This window comes from Oryctolagus cuniculus, chromosome 4 (assembly GCF_051225735.1).
Source record: "Oryctolagus cuniculus isolate XC-2025 breed Fujian yellow rabbit chromosome 4, ASM5122573v1, whole genome shotgun sequence".
In the NCBI taxonomy this organism is placed as follows: Eukaryota; Metazoa; Chordata; class Mammalia; order Lagomorpha; family Leporidae; genus Oryctolagus; species Oryctolagus cuniculus.
Window position 1 is genome coordinate 75,774,328 of NC_142870.1, and position 23,241 is coordinate 75,797,568.

The 23,241-nt window shown below is 46.1% G+C and overlaps 1 protein-coding gene across 2 annotated transcripts in view; it reads left to right on the forward strand.

Annotated features, from left to right (window-relative positions):
• ARHGAP31 (Rho GTPase activating protein 31) overlaps positions 1–23,241 on the forward strand; it is a 128,906-nt gene that overhangs the window by 86,486 nt on the left and 19,179 nt on the right. For both annotated transcript variants that reach the window (XM_051819004.2, XM_051819005.2), the window contains exons 4-10: positions 7,334–7,416; positions 8,127–8,234; positions 8,913–9,055; positions 12,925–13,123; positions 15,381–15,505; positions 20,188–20,250; positions 21,195–21,770. In XM_051819004.2, the coding sequence (XP_051674964.2) occupies positions 7,334–7,416; positions 8,127–8,234; positions 8,913–9,055; positions 12,925–13,123; positions 15,381–15,505; positions 20,188–20,250; positions 21,195–21,770 (1,297 nt within the window). The remainder of the gene's footprint in view (positions 1–7,333; positions 7,417–8,126; positions 8,235–8,912; positions 9,056–12,924; positions 13,124–15,380; positions 15,506–20,187; positions 20,251–21,194; positions 21,771–23,241) is intronic.

The following is a 23,241-nucleotide window of genomic DNA, read 5'->3' on the forward strand; positions in this document are numbered from 1 at the left end:
CTCAATGGAATAACAGTAAGGAAATATTAATGAAATAATAGTGATTTTAATAGATACCTCATTGAGTGATTTCTATGTGATAAGCACATTATAAATATTATTTCGCTTACTCATTAAAATAACCCTATGAAGTAATTTTGTTTGTCTCTTGTACAAATGAGTAAATTCAGACTCAAAGAGAGTCCTGCTTGGGATGATACAGTTAGTAAGTGCAGATAAAGATTTAAAATTCTGTCTCATGACTCCCACACTACTTAAAAATAGAGATAGCACTTAAATAGGATCATGTATTAAGTAACTGAACAGTTAAAAAACTTAAACATGAAAAACTGATGAAAAGTTAAAAAACTTAACGTGAAAAACTAAACAGGTACAGTTCTTGAGACAATGTAGGAAGAACTGGTTAACTATTAGATAAGATAAGGGGGAAATCAAGTTACAGCCTTACCTTTCAGTAGATTTCAGGGTAGAGAAAGGTTTTCCAACAATGAAAGCAATGGGAAAGATCACAAAAGGGAAACCTAACAAAGTGAATAATGGATAAATTATTTACCTATTTTAAAGTATGTTAATAAAAATAAAGATAATGAACAATTATAAAAGCTATAATAAAATGACAGGGAATTAAAATTCTTTAATGATATAGAACACTTGCTTACCAATACAAAGAAAAAATAACTTCCCACTAAACAAATGAACAAAGAATAATTCATAGAAAAAGAAACATAATTATTTTAAAATTATCAATTACTAGATCATATAGTTGTATATTTAAGCAATTTTTAATGTTGCCATTTCATGCTGGCAAGCCTGTCATAAGACTGACTATAGTTTTCTACTGAAGGTATAAATTGGATATCTCAGAAAATCATTTCAAATTACCTGTATGGGTCCTAAAGTGTTTGTATTCTTTCTTTACCCCTCTCCCTCTCCCTCCCCGTCCCCCTCCCCGTCCCCCTCCCCCTCTCCCTCACCCTCTCTCAATCCCTCCCCTCCCCCTCTCCCTCCCCCTCTCCCTTACCCTCTCCCAATCCCTCCCCTCCCCCTCTCCCTCCCCCTCCCCCTCCCTCTTCCTCTCCCTCCCCCTCCCCTCTCCCACACCTTCTCCCAATCCCTCCCCCTCCCCCTTTCCCTCCCCCTCCCCTCCCCCTTTCCCTCCCCCTCCCCTCACCCTCTCCCTCACCCTCTCTCTTACCCTCACCCTCTCTTACCCTCCCCCTCCCCTTCCCCCTCTCCTTCCCCCTCCCCCTCTCTCTCCCTCTCCTCCTATTCCTCCCCCTCTCTCTCCCTCCCCCTCTCTCTCCCTCCCCCTCCCCCTCCCCCTCTCCCTCCCCCTCCCCCTCTCCCTCTCCTACTCTCTCCCTCCCCCTCCCCCTCCCCTCCCCCTCTCCTCCCCTTCTTCCCCTCTCCTCCCCCTCCCCCCTCCCACACCCTCTCCCTCCTTCCCCCTCCCCCTCCCCCTCTCCTCCCCCTCTCTCCCTCTCCCTCCCTCCTCTCCCTCTCCCCTTCCCTCTCCCTCTCCCCCTTCCCTTTCCCTCCTTCCCCCTCCCCCTCTCCCTCACCTTCACCCTCTCCCTCCCCCTCTCCCCCTCTCCCTCTCCCCCTCTCCCTCACCTTCACCCTCTCCCTCCCCCTCTCCCCCTCTCCTTCTCTCCCCTCTCCCCCTCCCCCTCTCCCTCCTCCTCCCCCTCCCCTTTTAATCACATCTACAAAGACTCTCTTTTCAAATACAGTTGCATTTTCAGGTTGCAGGAATTGTGATCTGATACCTTCTGGAGCAATTATTCAACCTATTGAATTAGATTTTATTTTTGATCACAAAAAATTCACTTTAGAAAAAATTGAACTTTGTTCAGAATGATCCAGCTAAAAATGATTACACCCAAAATAGGGCAAAGTTGCAGAATTGAAATTTTAGGGAAAGACCGTTTGGAAACATGTTACATATTGGATGTATATTGAAATCATTTCTTTATATATCAGTCTCCCTCATTAAATTGTAAGTTTCCTTGAGGACATGAACTGTGCTTGATTTACTTTGTTAACTGTGGTTTCTTTCTCTGCTCTCCAGCTACTGAAAAATGTTGCAACTGTTACTTAGTAGATACTTGCGGACAGGGTGGTTGACCTTGCACACATCTGAAATGTCACTTGGGGCAGACAACTAGTGCTTGGCTACAGGCAAAGGCAGACTGAATGTGAGCTCGCAGTGCCTGATTTGGTTTGCCAGGGACTCCCCATCTTAACACCTGAAGTCCCATCTCACCAGACACCCTTCCATCTCAGGCAAAACAGGAAGATTGGTCACCCTGCCAGGAGCTGCCTCAGCCATGCTGGTTTCTAGTTCTCCTCCTCCTCGCCCTCCCCCTGTCCCTCCCCCTCCCCCTCCCCCTCGCCATACCACCCCGAACATGCCTGTTCTTGTCTGATCTTGATAGCTAAGCAGAGTTGGGCCTGGTTAGTACTTGGATGGGAAAGAGAGGGAACTACAGAGAGAGCGAGAGAGAGAGATCTTCTATCTACTGGTTCATTCCCCCAGATAGCCACAATAGCTGAGGAGGGGGCAGGCCAAAGCCGAGAACCTGAAATTCCATCCAGGTCTCGCACATAGTCAGCAGGGGCCCAATGACTTGGGTCATCCTCTGCTTTCCAAGGTCCATTATCAGGAAGCTAGATTGGAAGTGGAGCTCATAAGGGATTCCATTGTCACAGGTGGTTTAATCCACGGTGCCACAATGCTTGCGCCTGCCATGCTGGTTCTCATCACCAAGGGGAAAGGTCCTCAGGAGGTACTGTTTTTTTTGTGTGTGTTGTTGTTTTTTTTTTGTTTTTTTGTTTTTTTGTTTTTTTTTTTTTGACAGGCAGAGTGGACAGTGAGAGAGAGAGACAGAGAGAAAGAGAAAGGTCTTCCTTTTGCCGTTGGTTCACCCTCCAATGGCCGCTGCGGCCGGCGCACCGCACTGATCCGATGGCAGGAGCCAGGAGCCAGGTGCTTTTCCTGCTCTCCCATGGGGTGCAGGGCCCAAGCACTTGGGCCATCCTCCACTGCACTTCCTGGCCACAGCAGAGAGCTGGCCTGGAAGAGGGGCAACCGGGACAGAATCCGGCGCCCCAACCGGGACTAGAACCTGGTGTGCCGGCGCCGCAAGGCGGAGGATTAGCCTAGTGAGCCGCGGCGCCGGCCTAGGAGGTACTGTTTTTGAAAGCATGGCCTGAATGCGGTTGTTTGGCATCATGAAGCACAAAGCAAAATATTGACTCATTCATTTACTCCATTCCACAAATATGTTTTGGGTACCTTGTAGGCATAATTCTGGCTGCTAGAGATTTAGCCATGAACAAAATAGAAATAAAAATACTTGCTCTTGTGAAACTTATATTTTTTTTTTATTTTTTATTTTTGACAGGCAGAGTGGACAGTGAGAGAGAGACAGAGAGAAAGGTCTTCCTTTGCCGTTGGTCCACCCTCCAATGGCTGCCGCGGCTGGCGCGCTGCGGCCAGCGCACCGCGCTGATCCGATGGCAGGAGCCAGGTACTTCCCCTGGTCTCCTGGGGTGCAGGGCCCAAGCACTTGGGCCATCCTCCACTGTACTCCCTGGCCACAGCAGAGAGCTGGCCTGGAAGAGGGGCAACCGGGACAGAATCTGGCGCCCCAACCGGACTAGAACCCGGTGTGCTGGTGCCGCAAGGCAGAGGATTAACCTAGTGAGCCACGCCGCTGGCCAACATGATTACTTTTTAAACATCTAGTCAATAGCTTAAAATGATTCAAGACATAAAATGATTTTATAATTATTGTTAAGTACTTAACAAAAAATTGATGTCGCCACTGGGGTGCAGTTGGGACAGCCATGGTTGTTTGTGTTGGGCCACCTGGTGACAGGGCTGCCTGGAAGCAGGACTTGAGAGGCAGGAGCGGAGATGGCTGTGGTAAACAGGGAAACCCCGAGTGAGGACCCTACTGCAGGGACGAGAGCCCGGCCTTCACCAAAAACCATAGAGCCGGAAGCTTGTCTTACTGATTTGACGAGAATCAGGGGCCAGATTTTATCCTGGATCTTTCAAGTTTTAGCTATTAGCCAGACTGGCCCCACTAGTGTTGAGTGAAATTCTCTGATAAAAAGTTGACATGGGCAAAAATTTCAACTCCCTTCCCTCAGTTGCCCAAAGATGGGTTCCATCATCCTAAGAAGAGAACATAAAAAAGCTAAAAACAAGTTTGTAGAGACACCCCTCCCCCATACTCCACTGGGAGAAAAACTCAAATCTAGAGAGCTTCTGGATGGAATTGGGGCAGGATAGGAGACACTGTCAGGGAGGAAATAAAGGCCAATTCCTAATGGGACTGCAGGCATCGGGGTAAGCCTGCCCCTGTTCAGAGAACAAAGATGAGTAACAGCTTCCTAAAATGTTAAAGGAACTTTCCATGAGAGCCGACAACCTTTTTTCCCCAAAACAGTTTTTTTAAAGGGGGTGTGGTACAAAGTTTTGCAAAGCTTGACCCTGGTTTTGCAGAGATGAAGAGAGGCTTCCCCGCCGGTGCTCTGTGCATGACAGAACGTGGGAGGCCCCAGAGCCCACAAGCAGCAGCAGCCCCCACCCCTGGAGCTTCTCTGCCTTTGCCCCCCTTGTGAGGTTCTCCTCGCTTGGCAGAGCCAGGGTCCGCTTCACCACCCAATGCTGTTTTCCAATAACAACAGCTCTGGAGAAGGGAGATGCTGGCTTGCTTCCTAAAGGCTCCATTCTTGCCCCTGCCCCTATGTCCTGCAGAGCTCAGAAAGCTGGGCTGCAGCAGAATGCTTGTTTGCACTGGGTCTATTCTCTGGCTGGCAAACCCACCAGGAGATTGGGGCACCTGCGACTGACAGGCCCAGGCCCACCTCTGCCCCCACTTCTGCCTGGGAAATGAGTTTCCCTACAAGTTTTCCGTGTAGATGATTTTAATTGCTTTTTTAAATGGTGAACTTCTGTATGTGTGTTTTACTTCAATTAAATTTTAAAAAGACAGAGAAAAAAAAAAAAACTTGATGGACACAGCTGGCCAAAGTAAGGAGCACCTACTGTGTTCTAGGCAGTGTCTGGACACAGGGACTCTTCACATCTCTCTGTGCTGTCAGCGTTCATACTCTAGCGAGGGAGACTGACAACCAGCAATACCCTGAAGAGACAACATTCTGCACCTACACAATGGTGGAGACTGCCAAAGGGGACAAGTGAGAGGGATCAGGATGGCCATGCTGGGCAGGACCAAGGAGTTCTCTTCTGAGGTAGACCAGGACATACACAGCAGAGAGGGGCTAGAAAAAGACCTGGGAAATAGAAGGTGCCCCCAAAAGTTAATTCCCCCCATTTTTCTGTGCCTCAAAACTCTTTCATTCTTTTTTATTTATTTATTTTTTATTTTAATTGTCTACAAATTTCATGTATTTCATATATATAGATTCAGGAAACTTTTTCATTTTTGAGAGTGTCAACTTCAGCATTTACATACAAGCAAATGATAGGTAAAGACAAATAGGGGTGAACGGTATATATTAAGAAAGCTGTCATCCCAGCTAGGATCTTATTATTTTATTACAGGGGCAGGGACTGTGTTTATCAAACTCAAGGATATATTTTATAATTATCCCATTCACTGTATACAAATGTAAAGCAAGTTTCCAGCACTGGAAGGAAATACAAGAGTACTCAAAACGTTCATAGAAAAGGATTAAAAGATAAGTTTATTTTGGTACAAGAGAATTTTGAAGTTTATACATAGGGTTTTTTTTTAAAGATTTATTTTATTTATTTAATAGACAGAGTTACAGAGAGAGGTAGATCCAGGGAGTGAGAGAGAGGTCTTCCATTCCATTGGTTCACTCTCCAAATGACCACAGTGGCCAGAGCTGAGCTGATCTGAAGCCAGGAGCCAGGAGTCTCTTCCAGATCTCCCACATGGGTGCAGGGGCCCAAGGAGTTGGGCCATCTTCCACTGTTTCCCAGGCCGTAGCAGAGAGCTGAATCGGAAGAGGAGCAGGCGGGATACGAACCGGTGGCCATATGGGATGCAGGGGCTGCAGGCTGAGGCTTATCCTACTATACTACAACGCTGGCCCTACATGCAGTTTTTAAAGCATGAATTTTGCGCCGGCGCCGCGGCTCACTAGGCTAATCCTCCGCCTAGCGGCGCCGGCACACCGGGTTCTAGTCCCGGTTGGGGCGCCGGATTCTGTCCCGGTTGTCCCTCTTCCAGGCCAGCCCTTTGCTGTGGCCAGGGAGTGCAGTGGAGGATGGCCCAGGTGCTTGGGCCCTGCACCCCATGGGAGACCAGGAAAAGCACCTGGCTCCTGGCTCCTGCCATCGGATCAGCACGGTGCGCTGGCGGCCATTGGAGGGTGAACCAACGGCAAAAGGAAGACCTTTCTCTCTGTCTCTCTCACTGTCCACTCTGCCTGTCAAAAAAAAAAAAAAAAAAAAAAAAAGGCATGCATTTTGCATGAACTTTTTAGAGACCTGCCTATGCATGCATACTACATCTCAGTAAAGAAAGAAAAATGGGATTCCCACTGCCATGCTGGCAGTCATGAGGACTCCCTGACTGCACTGGGAGTAGCCCCTGAGCCTTTCAGATTCTCTGGACAGGGGGCAGAACCAGGAGCAGAGGAATCTGCCCAGGGACTCTTACATTGTAAGAGATGACGTGGGCCAGCCCGTGATCACACTGCCTGCATGCCATTCCTGCTCTCTTTGAAGGCTCTTGGGCTGATAGGAGAACAAAATACCCACACAGGAAATAGCCAGAGAGCAAGTCTGGGCAAGACCACTGTGTCTCAAGAACAAAATTCTTATCCCCACCATGGGAGGCATGTCTTCCCTGCTTCCTAGCATCTAGGACAGGCAGCAGCTGAGTACTCAAGATAATCAGGATAGTCACAGGCAAGGTGAGGGGTGGCTATTTATATCCACAAAGACAGATGTGAGTATAGCAGTACCACTCTGTCATCTCTCTCACATCTCGCCTCTGTCTCTGTCTCCCTCCAAGAGTGAGTCTCCATGACTCTCCCTGCCATGTGCAACATTCTACAACCCTACATATTCCTTATTAGACATCCATCAAAGGATAAACAAGATGCTCCCATCTCTGCGTGCACATGCTATGAGATATTTCACAAAATGAACACCCAGAAATTGTAGTTGGTTGGTTGTTTCCATGGAAACATGTGTCTCACGGAAACTTGACCTCTGGGCACAGTAGCGAGGCTGGAGAACCAGGAGCCTGAATAATGTCAGCCTACACAGGTGAGTGTCCACGCTCATCCTCACGGGCCTGCTTCATGTTCTTCTCCACAGGAGGCTGTGTCACATTGCCCGGAAGAAGGCCGACTGGCCCGAATCCAAAATGTTATCCAGGAACTTCCCCCATCCCATTATAGGTAAGAATCCTGGGGAAAAGAAGCGTGCAGCCTGTCAATGTGGTGTAATACCAAAGAGGCGTGCTGACATCCTAAGAGGGAGCAAATTCAGTGGACAATTTCCCGGGGGCAACTTGAGGTTGGTGAACAGCTGGTGTCTGAGCAGCAATGCTGGTGGCCACAGAGCTCCCCGAAAGGGTGTCTCTGATGAAGCAAGTCAGCCTCACAGTCACATCCGTGGTTCTTACAGAGATTCATAGGATCAACAAATGTATGAAAACCAATGTAGTTTTTAGACATCAGTTGACTGCAGCTCTTGAGCACTTGGCTGACTGAACCACTACTTGCTCACCAGTACCGTCTCCTATCATCCCATTCTTTTATTTTATTCTCCTGGGTTCGTCCCTAATTTTACCACCTTTCCCCAGTTCCCTGTGTCTGCCCACAGGGCACAGATTTTGATGTGATATAAAAAGAAGTTCCTCACAATATTAAGATATTTAATATTTAAAATATCTCACAAGACCATCCCCTTCCTCACCCCCAACCAGCATGCCTATGGCCAAGAAAATTACTTCCATCAATCTTGACATCTTCCCAATGTTCCTTCAAAATTCATAAGCTAGAAATATTTAGAGTCTCTCATAACCAAACTTAGAATGATCTCCAGATGTCAGGCATCACACAGGCACTGAAGTTACTTACTTTGTCAAAACACTGAACCATTACAGGACCCTGGAATACCTGATCCGACACCTGGCGCACATCGCCTCCTTCAGCAGCCAGACCAACATGCATGCCAGGAACCTGGCTCTGGTGTGGGCTCCAAACCTCCTCAGGTAACCACCACACCTTCATCTTCTCACCACCCCCCAGGGCTGAGCCCACCATTGAAATGAAGATTAAGCCCCTTGAAGACAAGCCTGCAGCTAAGTGGTCATTTGTAGCACATAGGAATTAAAGGTGATTTCAATATCCTAAGCTCGCTCCCTGCTTACTTGGAAACACTGGTTTCCTAAGGTGTTTTCTGGCAATAACCAGGATGTGGCTGATGCAATGGTTACAATTTATTGAAAAGGACTTTCTTATCTTTGGGACTTATTAGCATTTCTTGGCTTTGGTAGGAGCCATAGCTGGCTACAACCTAAACCATCTGCTTCATATTACATCATAAATATTGACCTTCCCGATAGAATAATTGGATGGGAGTGATTCTATAAAAGTTTAAGAAATCCATTTCTATACATTCATAGGAGAGCATTTGTAGCCCTGCAATTTCTAATACTTGGTAAACTGTTTTAAATTTTAGATACCAGGTAACTTTTAAATTGTGTTGGGTTTCACAGCCTCTTGGACAGTCCCTTTAATTGGTCTCAAGTAGTTAAAGTATTCAACAAATTTTAAAAAACTGTATAAATTTTGGAAATGAAACTTGTGCAAAAGGCCTACTGGTTCACCTTACTGCCTCAGGTTGCAAGCCAGACTCACTCACTGATTGTGTTCCTTCTGCGGTTCAGGTCTAAAGAAATCGAAGCCACTGGTTGCAATGGTGATGCAGCCTTCCTTGCAGTCCGAGTCCAGCAGGTGGTGATTGAGTTCATATTGAATCATGTGGATCAAATCTTTAACAGCGGTGCACCCAGTTCTGTGGAGAATGATGGTACTGATTCCTCCTGGCACATATCACATCCCCCCTCCCCCAACCTCATCCCCACTAGCAAGCCTTCTTTCTTGCCCCTATGATGGGGACCAAAAATAAGTGAGAGTGGGCTTGTTTCTAGCCGAGTGTTGCCTGTGCATGCATGCCAGCAACTCTGTGTCAGTGTCTGGGAATGGTGCATATGTGTTTCTGTATATATGAAGTCAAGGTATAGTGTGTTGTGTATGTGGCTTTTGAATGTTTCTGTTCAACTGCATACCTGTCCTGTCCCATGAATGTACTGAGGCAGAAGAAAACTGATGTAGTATTCTACTAAATTTAGGGAGTTCTTAAACTCTTCAGTTATTATATAACTGAAGGGATCTGGAACATTAGTCTCCCTATTATATTTCACCTTTACTTTCACTAAAATGTTTCAGAAGACCCTTATACCTTCACTTTGAGGTCTTAAGAGAACGAGTTAGAGGCAGTGTGTTCATACTGACATGCATAGTCAGAATACATTCTCTGCAAGCGTTTTCAAATGCTTACTTATTCCTCCCTGCACCAGGCACTAGTTGAGTGTGTGTTTGTGGGCATCCCATAATGACATAATGAACCCTAGGAATGAATTAGTTTATGCTGCTTAATCTCCTGTGGGTGTAATTTATGAAAACCAGAATCCAGTTAATCTAGAAGCCTGGGAACAGCCATTTGTGCTTGAGAGTGGTTTTTCCACATTAGGATGCATAACAGTTACCTGACGGGCTTGTTAAACCACAGAGGACTGGATCTCAGCCTCAGGGTTCCTGGTTCAATATGTCCTGAGTGCAACTGATAATTTATATTTCTAAAAAGTTTCCAGGTAATGTTGATGCTGCTGGTCAGATCCACACTTGGAGAACCAGTGGTGTATGGAGAAGTATATATGCAAAATATGTGTTGACTTATTAAAGTATTCTGTTCCTATTCAACTAAGATATTTGGAAAAAACAGTATAATCATCAGAACCATCAATTGGAATCAATGTCAAATTTCAGTTCCTACTATAATTATTCCTACCCCTACCTACCCAATACTCTATATGGTTTATGCCCTTTCTTTTATTTAAAAAATTTTATTGAGATAAATCTGACATAAAATTCAACATTTTAACCATCTTAAGGAATAAAATTCAGTGGTTTTAGTTTAACTCACAGAACTATACAGCCATCATCCATCACTAATTCCAGAACATTTTCATCACACCCACACCCAGTAAGCAATCACGCCACATTTTTCCTTTCCCCCACGTCTTGGAAACCAGTAATCTACTTTCTGTTTCTATGAACTTGCCTATTCTGAACCTTTAATATAAATAGAATCATGTAATACGTCATCTTTGGTGACTAGCTTCTTTCACTTACACATGTTTTCAAGATTCATCCATACTGTTGCGTGGATCAGTACTTCCAGCTGCATAATATTCTACTAAATGCATATAATACATTTTGTCAATTTGTTCATGGGTCCATGGGCATTCAGGTTGTTTCTTGTTTTTTTTATTATTATATATAATAACTGCTGTGAATATTCACATACATTAGTGTGGAACATTGCAGAGACAGGGCAGGCTGAAGTCAGGAGCCAGAATTCCATCTCAGTCCCCTGTGTAGGCAGCAGAGGCCCAAGCACTTGAACCACTATCTTCTCCTCCCAGGACCCATTAGCAGGAAGCTGTAACAGAAGTGGAGGGCTGGGACTCGAACTGGCACTCCCAATGTGTGATGAAAGCATGCAAAATGGTAGCTTAACCTGCTGCACCACAACACCTGCCCCAGACCTAATTCTTTTTTTAAGAAAAAGTTTACTTGAAAGGCAGAGGGAGGGAGAGAGAAAGAGAGAGAGTGAGAGCGAGAGAGAGAGAGATCTTCCATCTGCTGTAGATCCTACTTCTTAATACTATGGCATTGAGGACTAGGTTTCAACATGTGAATTTTGGGAGAACACAAACACACCATAGCAGAAGTCATAGACTCTAATACCTTTATTTAATGGATATGAGCACTGACCAGAGAAATTGTAATATCTCTAAGATTCAATAAAAATAAGCATGTGTTGAGTATCTCCAGTATACCAGGCACTGTCCCAGACACTGGAGATACACTGGTGCACAAAATGGCTAAGACCCTGCTCTGCAAAGGGCAATGGTCTGGTTGGGAAGAGGAAGGCAATATGTAAGTTTATAAATTCATATACTATCACTTCAAAGACAGCAAATGCCAAGAAGAAACACGGAAGAGTAATCTGTGGTTAGTGATTTGGGAGTGTTATTCGGGGACAGAGTGGTAATGGTCTCTGAAGAGGTAAATTTTGACCTGAATGACACAGGGAACATGTGGCTAGGACCATTATGGTCTCCAAAGTGGAGTTCCACACTCTAGAGGATAGCAAAGACTGAAGTACTAAAAGTATGGCTGTTGGAAGAAACTGTTAGAACTTCTCTTTTCATGGATTTTTTTCCTTATACTTTATAATTTTTATTATCTAGAAAATATTCATTTGTATTTATTTGAAAGGTAGCTTGAGATGTCCACATCCCATATTGGAGTGCCAATTTGAGTCCCAACTATTCTGTGCTTATGATCCAGCTGCCTGCCAATGAGCTTGCGAGGCAGAGCATGATGGCCCAAGTACTTGCATTCTTTCCACCCACAGGGAGACCCAATGGAGTTCCTGCCTCCCAGATTCAGCCTGGCATAGCCTGAGCTGTTGGTTTTATTTGGGGAGTGAACCAGCATACAGAAGATTCTCATTTCTCTCTCTCTCTCTCTCTCTCTCTCTCTCTCGTGTGTGTGTGTGTGTGTGTATGTGTGTGTGTGTTACTGTCTTTCAAAAAACAATTCCTTTTTTTAAAGTGAGTCTTAGTTTGACTTGGTCCAAGGTGAATGTCTACACATCATGGGAAGTGTCAGAAAATACAATGTCACCAAAGACACACTAGAAACAAACTTAGATTTCCTTTTTACCTAGATCAGTGTTTCTTAGCCTCAGCACTCCTGATATTTAGTACTGAGTAATTCCTGATATGGGGCACTGTGCTATGCATGGTGGGATGTTTAGCGGCATCCCTGGCATCTACCTACTAAATGGAGTAGCTCTCCCACATGCATCTGTGACAGTCAAAACAACTGTCTCCAGATGCTGCCAGATGTCCCTGGCTGGGGTGGGTACACAAAATTGCCCAAAGTTGAGAACCACTGACTTGGAGAAAATTGGTAACCCTGTATACTATTGATTTCTATCACCACTCCCATTCTTAAAAAATACCAGAGTGTAGGAAGGGGTTATTTACATATAGTAGAAGATGATTGAGTAGTACATAAAGAGCCACTTACCTTTTAAGGAATAGTACAGGCTATAAGCTGTCTTCTTACTGCAGAGATAGATGCCTGGGTGAACTGTGGAAAGGAGAGACTCCAACTTTAAATTGCCTTGCAGGAGGTGGCTTCTAACTGTGGGGCAGAGGGAAAGTGCCCTGCCATATACTACCTCTGAGGCTGAACAGACATTCCCTTCTTCCCAGAACACAAGGTGCAGAGGTCTCACAGCTGTTACTGTAGCCCACAGTAGGTGCTAAATAAATTTGTCATATTAATGAGTGAATGGCCCTTCTCTGAAAAGTATCAGAAGCAATTAGCCTCCTGTTTGCCCTCTGGGCTAGTCTGGCCAGGAGAGCTGTCGATTTCCTGCATACAGCCACAGCCCCAGGCCCCATCATGCCCTAGTGAAGCCAAGGTTGGCAGCCAGTCCCTGCCAAGAGGTCAAAAATGGAGTGCTGTTGATGTGGAATCTGGATGGATCCATTCACGGACCTCTTCCCTAACTGAGCTCTTCTCGTTCCATTCCAGAAAACCGACCCATCATGAAGAGCCTGACCCTGCCAGCCCTTTCCCTGCCCATGAAGTTGGTGAGCCTGGAGGAAGCTCAGGCCCGCAGCCTGGCTACCAACCATCCTGCTCGGAAGGAAAGGAGGGAGAACAGCTTGCCTGAGATTGTTCCCCCCATGGGCACCCTCTTCCACACTGTCCTTGAGTTACCAGACAACAAGTAAGTGGGATTCATTTGAATTTTGGGAGATGCTTGAATGGAGCGGGACAGAGAGGAAGAGGTATACTGTCTCAGGGCTGTGATGGCCTTGTGGGTAGGGGTGTAGTCCAGGTAGGGGCAGAAGGAAACATTCCAGAAGAGAAGGGAGCTGGCTCCACAACTCTCTCACCAGCGTTTGATAATGTCACTCACTGCTCCAAGTTATAGAGACCCCAAGTACCAGGATGGGGGTGGGAGTCATAGGGGTCATATCACAAGTCATGACTAAAATCCCTACTCCTTAGTTTAGACAAAAGAGGCTTGGTGTTTACAAAAGGAAGTTTACTCAGAACAAACCCACACTCCTATATCACATTACAAGAGGCATAGACGCAAATCTCAAGACAGAGGACAAGTTGACAAATGGCGCCACCCTAGGCCAAGAACTGCAGGCAAGCATCTCTTGGGGACACATCCTTGGCTTCCTTGCCCCCCTGAGACCTGTCAGAATCCCCTTACCCTCCAAAACCAATCAGACCTCCTTTTCATTGGTGCGAGACTGTCTTTCCTTATTTCTCCCTCTCAGTTCTTCCATTGCAACCCTGATCTCACCCCTTCTCTCACATCCCACTGTAGGAGGCAGTGACTGAAGCAGTAGTCCTAAATTTTAGACATACAGTAGGTAAAAGGGCTGAAAGCAGGCTTTTCATCTGAGGGTGTGATCTTCACTGGTCAGTGAAAAGAAACCTGAAAGCAGCACCTTTATCAGCATCTTCCATGGAGGGAGAGGGCAGAACCCTGCACAACTGGAATGGCACGGCTGAAACTCACCTGGTTTGAAATCTCTCTTTCCTGGACTGTGTGTCATGTCCTCTTGAGACTGACCTCACTGCTCCTCTTCCCAAATCTCTGCGGGGTGAGATTTGCCTTCAGGGATCAGGAAGAAGATACCTTGAAGTGACCATCCAGTGCATTTTTTCTGTGCTCTTAACTACCCTTGGAGTCCACCATACCCCAAGTTATGCCACCCTATGATGTGCACCCTAAGACTAAGTACTTCAGAAAGAACAAGCCAAGTCCCAAAGAAACTGCTGGACACTGCAGAGCTGTCTCAGATTGATCATAAACACGTGATGGGCTTGAAACTGGATGTTCTTTGAGAAGCCTGCAGAGAAAGGTTCTCTGTGGGACCCCCAGGTTGCAGGGTTTCACCCTGGAACTCCATGAAGTCCGCTGGCTGGGCTGAGCCACAGCAGGGCAAGGCCTCTGTGGTGACCCCTGGTGGTATCAGGCTCTCCCGACCCAGTCTAGTGCTGTCCCTGTCTCCACCCACGGAAGCTGCCTGGTAGTGAGGCAAAGCCAGCGAGGTCCTGCCCTCTGCCTTTCCCTGAAGTAACCACTGACCACACGCAGCAGGCTGCATCTCTCCCAATAGCAGCGGGCCAGACTCTGTTCCAGGTCTGCTTTCTCAACCAACCCTTTTCAGTTCATGGAAGTCCGAAGCCTTCTCCTGTGGCTGTCCCACAGTGCAGGGAGCCTATCCAGACTGAAGTCTACCATCTTTTGGGCTTACTCCTCTGAAAGCCTAGGATCTTCTTTTTTTTTTTTTTTTTTTAAAGATTTGATTTTATTTCAAAGTCAGAGTACAGAGAGAGAGAGAGAGAGAGAGAGTCTTCCATCTGCTGGTTCATCTCCCAGATGAAAACTATGGCCAGGGCTGGGCCAGGCCTAAGCCAAAAGCCAGGAGCTTCTTCCAGCTCTCCCACATGGTACAGGGCCCCAAGCACCTGGGCCATCTTTTGCTGCTTTCCCAGGCCATTGGCAGGGAACTGGATCAAAAGTAGAACAGCTGGGACCCTAACCAGCGTCCATATAAGGTGGAGGCATTGCAGGCGGTTTTACCCACTATGCCACAACACTGGCCCCTGAGAGACTGGTACCTTTGAAAACTCAGGACTAGAATGCTTACAAGAGTTCCCAGAACTGTGTTGCTGGAGGCTGAGGCTCGCCGTGATCTCTGCCTCTGTTAGCCATCATCCCTACCTTTGGTACACGCCTCTGCCTCTTGCCCTCAGGAATATGGTCTTAGTTCTTGCTAATGTATCCTCAGACAAGGTGAGAATGAGGATCATGTTGGATTTTAGAGAGGATTTTTTTCTGAGATATTAGAGCCATCTGTAACTGCAAACATTATTGAAATACTTTTTTTTTCTTGATTTAAAAGTACCCTTGACATAACTAGTTAACAAACTAATCCCTTATGCCTTGGCTCTATTAGGAGAAAGCTTTCCAGTAAATCAAAGAAGTGGAAATCGATTTTTAACCTGGGACGTTCTGGATCAGACTCCAAATCAAAGCTGAGTAGAAATGGGAGCGTGTTTGTGAGAGGGCAGCGGCTCTCAGGTAAGATTCAACGGCGGTGGGGTTTTGTGACACATGGACTGTGTGCTAGCTCATCTTCTTCTAAGATGATTTCATCACACTAAACCTACTAGAGACAAACATATTAATTAACTAGGGGTTCTTTTTTAAAAAGACAATTTTGGCTTCCAAAAAAGTTACAGAAAGAGTACACGGGAAATCTGTGCACCCTTCATGCAGCTTCCCCTCGTGCTAACATCTTACATAACCATAATATAGCTATCGAGGCCAAAAATGAATATGGTAGTTCCCCCTTATCTGTGATTTTGTTTTCTGTGGATTCAGTTACCCTTAGTTATCCTAGCTCCAAAATACTAAGTGAAAAATTATAGGAATAAGCAAATCATCAGTTTTAAACTGCACACCACTCTGAGTAGTGTGATGAAATCTCACGCTATGCTGCTCTGTCCCACCCTAGACGTGAATCATCCCTTTGTCTAGCATGTGCACGCTGTGTGTGCTACCTGCCCATTAGTCACTGGGAGATGTCTCAGTTATCAGATCAACTGTTGAGATATCACAGTGCCTGTTTCAAGTAACCCTTACGTGGTAGCCTAATGCTACATCACAACGCCTACATCATTTGCTTCATTTCATCTCATTACAGAGGCATCATTTCATTGCACATCATCACAGGAAGAATGAGTTTCATACAAAAACATTTTCAGAAAGACACCACATTCACATAACTTTTATTACAATATACTTATTCCATTTTTACATTATTTCTAATAGTGCCTCACTGTGCCTAATTTATTAATTAAACTTTACCTTAGGTATATACACGAAAAAACAAAGGATACCATCATTCTTCAGAAAGTTCATGGAAAAATGGAATTGAAAGATGTTTATCTGGGTGTGAAAATTTTTTGAAATCCATGCATATGAGGGCTCTTCAAAAAGTTTGAGGAAATATGTATTATTTTAAAACTATGTATGATTTTAAATTTTTTGCATCAAAATAAATGTATCTTTTAAAAAATTTGTATTTAGTTGTATTTTTAAAGATTTATTTTATTTATTTGAAAGACAGAGTTACAGAGGGAGGTAGAGACAGAGAGAGAGGTCTTCCATCTGCTGGTTCACCCCCAAGATGGCCACAATGAATGGCTGGATCTGAGCCGATCCGAAGCCAGGAGCCAGAAGCTTCCTTTGGGTCTCCCACGTGGGTTCAGGGGCCCAAGCACCTGGGCCATCCTCTACTGCTTTCCCAGGCCATAGCAGAGAGCTGGATCAGTAGAAAAGCAGCCGAGACTAGAACCAACGCCCATATGGGATGCTGGCACTTCAGGCCAGGGCATTAACCCGCTGGCCACAGCACCGGCCCCCCAATGTGAATTTCGAAAGGAACACACCCAAGGTGCTGAATGAACTAAATGGTGGTAGATTCACAGAAGAGACAAGGTGTCCCTGCCAGGGCTTCTTAGCGTGGTTGCCTACAAAGTGGTTCACACTCTGCGATTTTGCCTCCGAAAGTCTGTGATGAGATCAGAGTATTGGAAAAATTTTCAAAAATCCTCCAGGTGATCCTGTTATGCATCCATGGCTGAAAGCCACTAGTTTAACATCTTATGAACAAGCTAATCAGAGACAGAGCACCAAACTAGCTAACTTTGATGGGATGTGGGGGTGAAATTAAACAGCCATCCATGTCTGTTCCAAGGGCTCTCTGGATCTGACTATTGCCTGACTGCTTTGCACCAGAGTCCTAGAAGCTGAGGCCCAGAGGGCCTTATGGTCGTAACTGTACTGGAATCTGTACTTAAAGGTAGTCTTGCAACAGAATCCACCAGTGTGGCCTCCATAAGTTCACTATGTGTTGAAATGTGCATGCGAAAGAGGGAAATCAGGGGCCAGCATTGTGGCCTAGTGGGTTAAACCACCACCTGCAATGCTGACATCCCATATGGGCACTAGTTCAAGTCCTGGATGCTCCACTTCTGGTCCAGCTCCCTGCTAATGACCTGGGAAAGCAGTAGCAGATGATCCAAGTCCCTGGGCCCCTGCCACTCATGTGGGAGACCTGGATGAAGCTCCTGGCTCCTAGCTTAAGCCTTGCACAGCCCTGGCCATTTTGGCCACCTGGGGAGTGAACCAACTGATAGATGATTTCTCTGTGTCTCTCCCTCTCTCTGTAACTCTGACTTTCAAACAAATAAATAAATGTAAAAAGAAAAGAAAAGAAAGGGGAAAACCAGGGGTTAACATATGTAAATAATGTTTTAAAATTCCATAATTAAGAGCATTTTAAAAAATTAATTCACCACGAACACTTTTGGGGTTTTTCCTTGGGGGAGGGGGGCAGATGAAGTGTATTTAACCATATTTACAAAATTGAACAGAGATTTAAAAATACACAGGATCAGAAAAAAATGGAGTACTGAATGAATGAAGATGCAGAAACTTGGGATACTGCCATTCGAATCAATTAATATTTTTCTTTATAATATCAAATAGGAAAAGTTCAAGAAATCTTCAAAAGACCCCTTCTGAGTAGAAAATCCCAAGGCTGTACTGCTGTAGTAGCTTTACCTCTGAGCAAAGTCTCAGAGGGAGGGGATTCAGGGACACAAAAGCTGCCAGCAAACTAGGGGAAGCACTTCCATGAGGCCAGACCAAGATGCAGACACAAAAATATAATCTAAATATAGGCATTGGCCAGGGGTCCTGAGCTCTTAGTTACTATCGAGGAAAGAAGTCAAGGAATCCTTAGGAAATCTCACTTACAGCCACAGCCACACAGAACTGCAGCATGGGAAAGAGAATCCAACCACCAAAACTGGACACTGGTGGCCCTGAAGGCAGAACTGCCCACCCTCTGTGACACTCAGGGACACTTAGTCATTGCCCTGCCAGGTCAACACATGGAAACCGAAAAAGTCCATAAATGTAGTTTCCTGAAAGCGAAGGCAAAGTGTGTCCAGAATACCTGAAGGAAGGGATGCTGGTCATGGTACCTTAGGATACTAAATCAGCTCATGAGCTTGTGGAAATAGCAGATCGTCAAAGGACAAGGATTCTGGCACAGTACTCAAAGTAAGGCAGTTGAAGGCAATGTCTGCCCTTGCGGAGAATTTGAGAGGGGAAGGCTGTGCCCTCCCACAGCAGGCACTCTAGTCAGAGAGAAACCTGGAGCTGCGGACCAGGGGGCTAACTCAGAACCTCCCAGGAGGAGCAAGGCTTGGAGCTAGGAGGAAAAGGGGGAGAGCTTTAAAAGAGGGACCAAAATAAGCAGAAGTTAAGGCCCACTCTGGGTCAGGGCCAACCCTGACTGCTTCTTGTAGAATTCCTATCTCTCCCTTCAGAGCCGAGCCCTGGGTGATCCTGAGTAGCACCAACAGTAACAGTAAGCAGTATCATTATTTTTATTTATTTTATTTTAGCTTAGTACAGCCTAATTATTTTATAACCCTTACTCATTGAATCCTCACAACAGCTGTCATTTTCCTCATTTTACACACAAGGAAACTGAATTTAGAGAAGGCAAGCTGCTCATCTGAAGTCACACAGCCAAAAAGCACTGCAGTTTGGACTCAAATCCAGATCTGTCTGAATTCATTTACCTGTACCAGCTTCCAGTTGCCCCTTTTTCCCTGCTAGCAAGTTTGTGCTGGAGGGAAATCCCTTCTAGCCAGTTCAGCCCCTTGAAGACATGATGTTTGTGGATCTGTCTGCCTTGGTTCATTTTCTGTTACTAGAACTGAATACTTGAGGCTGTATAGTTCATAAAGAACAGAGGTCTATTTTCACTCATGATTTTGGAGGCTTCTGGCCAGGAGCATAGCATCCGCTCGGCTTCTGGTAAGGGTCTTGTGCTGCTTTAGTTTACGGCACAGAGTGAGTGCATGCAGGAGAGAGAAAAGGGAAATCAGTTCCTGTAAGACATTAATCCGTTAATGAGGTGTGTTCCTCATGCCCAAAACACCTCCCATGGGGCCCCATCTTCAAACAGTGCTGCACTGAGGAAGTATGTTTCTAACACAGGCCTGTTGGGATACACACTTAAACCATAACAGTGTCTAATACTGTGCCTGGTATCAGTTTTTACTTGTTTAGACTCCAAAAACCTGCTAAGGTGGCACCAGGCACATATCAGGTGCTCAAAAACAAAAGATGTGGTTGGGATCCGTTTCAGGGTAAGTCACTGAGTGAGGTCACTGGGGGAGCAGCCAGTCCACAGACTTCAAGGGACAGAGCTGCACCTGTGGAAAAAGGTGACTCCAGTTCCCTCGGGCCCTCTCACCTTTTGTATCAAATTCCTGGGAGATGAGAGATACGTAGGGCTGCAGCCAAGAATCCTGCTCTTTCAGTCTCTCACTGGTCAGACAGGAGAGGCCGCCTGGAGCCCCATGGATTCAGCTTTGAACACTCTTCCTGCAAGAAAATTGGGTTCAGGACTCCTCATTTTCCAATAACTTTTTGACAAAAATTGCAATTTACTCTCATGTGTAAAATTAATAAAACATTGACTTAGCAGTGCCCTGTTTTTGTCAGCTTAGTCTCGTTGAGAAAGTATGAGCGCTCAGAGTGAAGTGGGGAAGTGTTTTCTAAGAACACAGATTATAAATACTTGAAAAATTTTCCTAAAGAAATTTCTCTTGTGTCCTTACAGCCTGGTCTATTGTTCTGAATCTTCCTCTTCATATGCTTTCTTTTGTCTCTAGTGGAAAAGGCTACTATCCGACCAGCTAAAAGCATGGACTCCCTGTGTTCGGTGCCTGTTGAAGGTGAGATTTACAGTTGGTTTCTGAGCTGGGGATTGCAACTGGGAGACTGGAGCTCACACCAGACTTGCCTTTGTAAGCTCCCATGGTTGCTCGTCTGTAGACATGATCCCACACGATCACCCCATCTCTCCTTGAGCCTTCCCAAACTCAAGGGGTTCACATAGCTCTAACACAGCCTTTCTCTAGCCACAGCTATAGAGCATAGCAACATTTCATTCAAACGTGAACGTGATAAAAAGTCAACACCTGAAAACTAAGACAGAAGATGCTTCCTCCTTGGTCAGAAAGAAAAGCCCAGTATTGGTCTATGCCTCTTAATTTTAAGCTTAGATGGATATGTGGCTTGAATTTAGGTGTTTTCATGGGCATTATCTGGACAGTGAGAGCGAGAGAGAGAGAGAGACTTTGGTCTCCACGGCTGGCGCAATGCGACTGGCACAATGCGGGCGGCGCACCGCGCTGATCCGATGGCAGGAGCCAGGTACTTATCCTGGTCTCCCATGGGGTGCAGGGCCCAAGCACTTGGGCCATCCTCCACTGCACTCCCTGGCCACAGCAGAGAGCTGGCCTGGAAGAGGGGCAACCGGGACAGAATCCGGCGCCTCGACCGGGACTAGAACCCGGTGTGCCGGCGCCGCAAGGCGGAGGATTAGCCTAGTGAGCCGCGGCGCCAGCCACCGATAGGGTAGTCTTAAGAATTTTAGGCCTGCGGCAACTTGGGCCTATCAAAGGACTGACGCCAGTGTTTTGTGCATATGAGAAAGTGCTTTCTCCCTTGTCATTCAAATGGCGTGTATGTTTCTGTACCAGGACAGCAATGGCCTTATGCCAATGCTATACCTTTCCAGCGTTAAGTTCTCACGTGCCTGCCCTTCCTGGAAGGCTGCACAGTTGTGTGTGTACCCAGGCTGCTGATCGATCATGTGTTTGTTCTCTCTCCCTAGGAAAAGAAACCAAAGGAAATTTCAATCGAACAGTCACCACGGGTGGATTTTTCATTCCAGCAACGAAAATGCATGGGACCAGCACTGGTAGTTCATGCGACCTCAGCAAGCAGGAGGGCGAATGGGGCCACGAGGGGATGCTGGCAGGGGCAGAGGGAGGCGTTGACGTGGGCAGTGACCGAAGCCAACTCCAGGGTGCGCAGGCCCGGCCCCCGCCGGAGCAGCTGAAGGTGTTCCGGCCTGCCGAGGATCCTGAGAGCGAGCAAACGGCCCCAAAGATGCTGGGTATGTTCTACACCTCAAACGACAGCCCCAGCAAGTCCGTTTTCACCAGCAGCCTCTTCCAGATGGAGCCCTCACCACGCCACCAGCGCAAGGCGCTGAACATCTCCGAGCCCTTCGCCGTGTCCGTGCCACTCCGCGTGTCAGCTGTCATCAGCACCAACAGCACCCCCTGCAGGACACCCCCAAAGGAGCTGCAGTCCCTTTCCAGCCTGGAGGAGTTTTCTTTCCAGGGGTCAGAGGGAGGAGGCTGGCCCGAAGAGGAGAAGCCTCTGGGAGCTGAGTCTTCTCCAGGTAAAGTAGGGGAGCTTTTTCCATGGCGAATGATACAGATCAGACTTAAACCTCCTTAAATAGGGTTCTCAGGGCAGTATAGTGAAGTGGTTAAGACTGTGGGCTCTAAGTCCAGACTGCCTGGGTGCAAACCTAGGCTCAGTTTTCCCACTGTGTGAACCTCAGCAGGTAATGAGACTACTCTGCACCTTAGCTTCTTAACCTGCAACATGCAAACAGTGATGTTAATAACTGTGCCTCCTTCATTAAGGTTGTAAATATTAAATTGGTTAGGGAGGGCATTTGGTGCAGTGGATAAGACACTGCTTAGGATGCCCGCATTCCATGTTGAAATGCCTGAGTTTGAGTTATGGCTCTGCTTCTGATTCCAGCTTCCTGTTAATGTGCGTGGGAAGCAGTGGGTGATGGTGCAGGTGCTTGGCTCCCTGCTGCCCACGTGGAAGACCCAGATTGACTTTCAGGCTTCTGGTCTCCACTTGGCCAGCCCTGACTGTTGGGGGCATTTGAGGAGTGAATCAGCAGGTGGAAGTTCATGCTCTCACTCTCTTTCTCTCTTTCAGATAAATAAAATTTCTAAAAAAAAAAAAATTAGTTAGCACATGTAAAACTTTCAGGGCAGTATCTAATAAAAATAAATATCCAATAAAGTATTGCTTACTGTTGTATTCACATCATAAGAAGGCAGGAGGAAAAGCTCACAGAAGGCAATGAGGAGCTGCAGCTCATCCAGACTAATATTCTGTTCATCTATCCATCCTTTGTTTCTATCTTAAATCTGCAGAGCACAGGGCTAGCTAGCAACACCAGCAATGAGAACGAGCACCTTTCTCCCAGTGTCCTTATAGCAGGATGCAGGTAGGACTCTGATTGGCCCTTTTTGGATCAGATGACCAGCTTTGAACCAATCACTGTTGCTGACCTAACAGAGTTCTAACACGGGCCAGGCTTGAGTGTCTGGGCTACCTCTGAAGTGAGCAGGGTTTCTTTGATCAACAGCCCCATGTGAGCCACAGAAAACCCCGAGGAAAGGATAGTTGGCAGTCAAACCCACAAATGCTCACTGTGGTTTAGGAATGCTTCTGTTTCAATTAATATTAGCTGTCTTCTTCCTACACCTATAATGTTGTCAGGCATACCAGCAAGTGTTCTACGTATAACATCTCATTTCTCCTCACACCACCCTGTGAGATATGGATAGTTACTGTTATCTTCATTTGCTTAGAGAGAAATAAGGAATTTTCCCAATGACTCACAGCAAGAAAGTGGAAAAGCTAGGATTGAATCCAGGCTAAACAGTCCATGCTGGTAACCATGCTCCCTCATGTATTTACTGTGGGCTGTGGAGTTACGAAGATTAAGACATAATCCTTTCCCACCAGGGAGCTCCAAACTAGAAGGAGAAACCGTGGAAAGAGCATAAGACCCTTCCCCCTCTTTGTGGAACGAGGGAAGACTCTGGTACGCAGTGTCC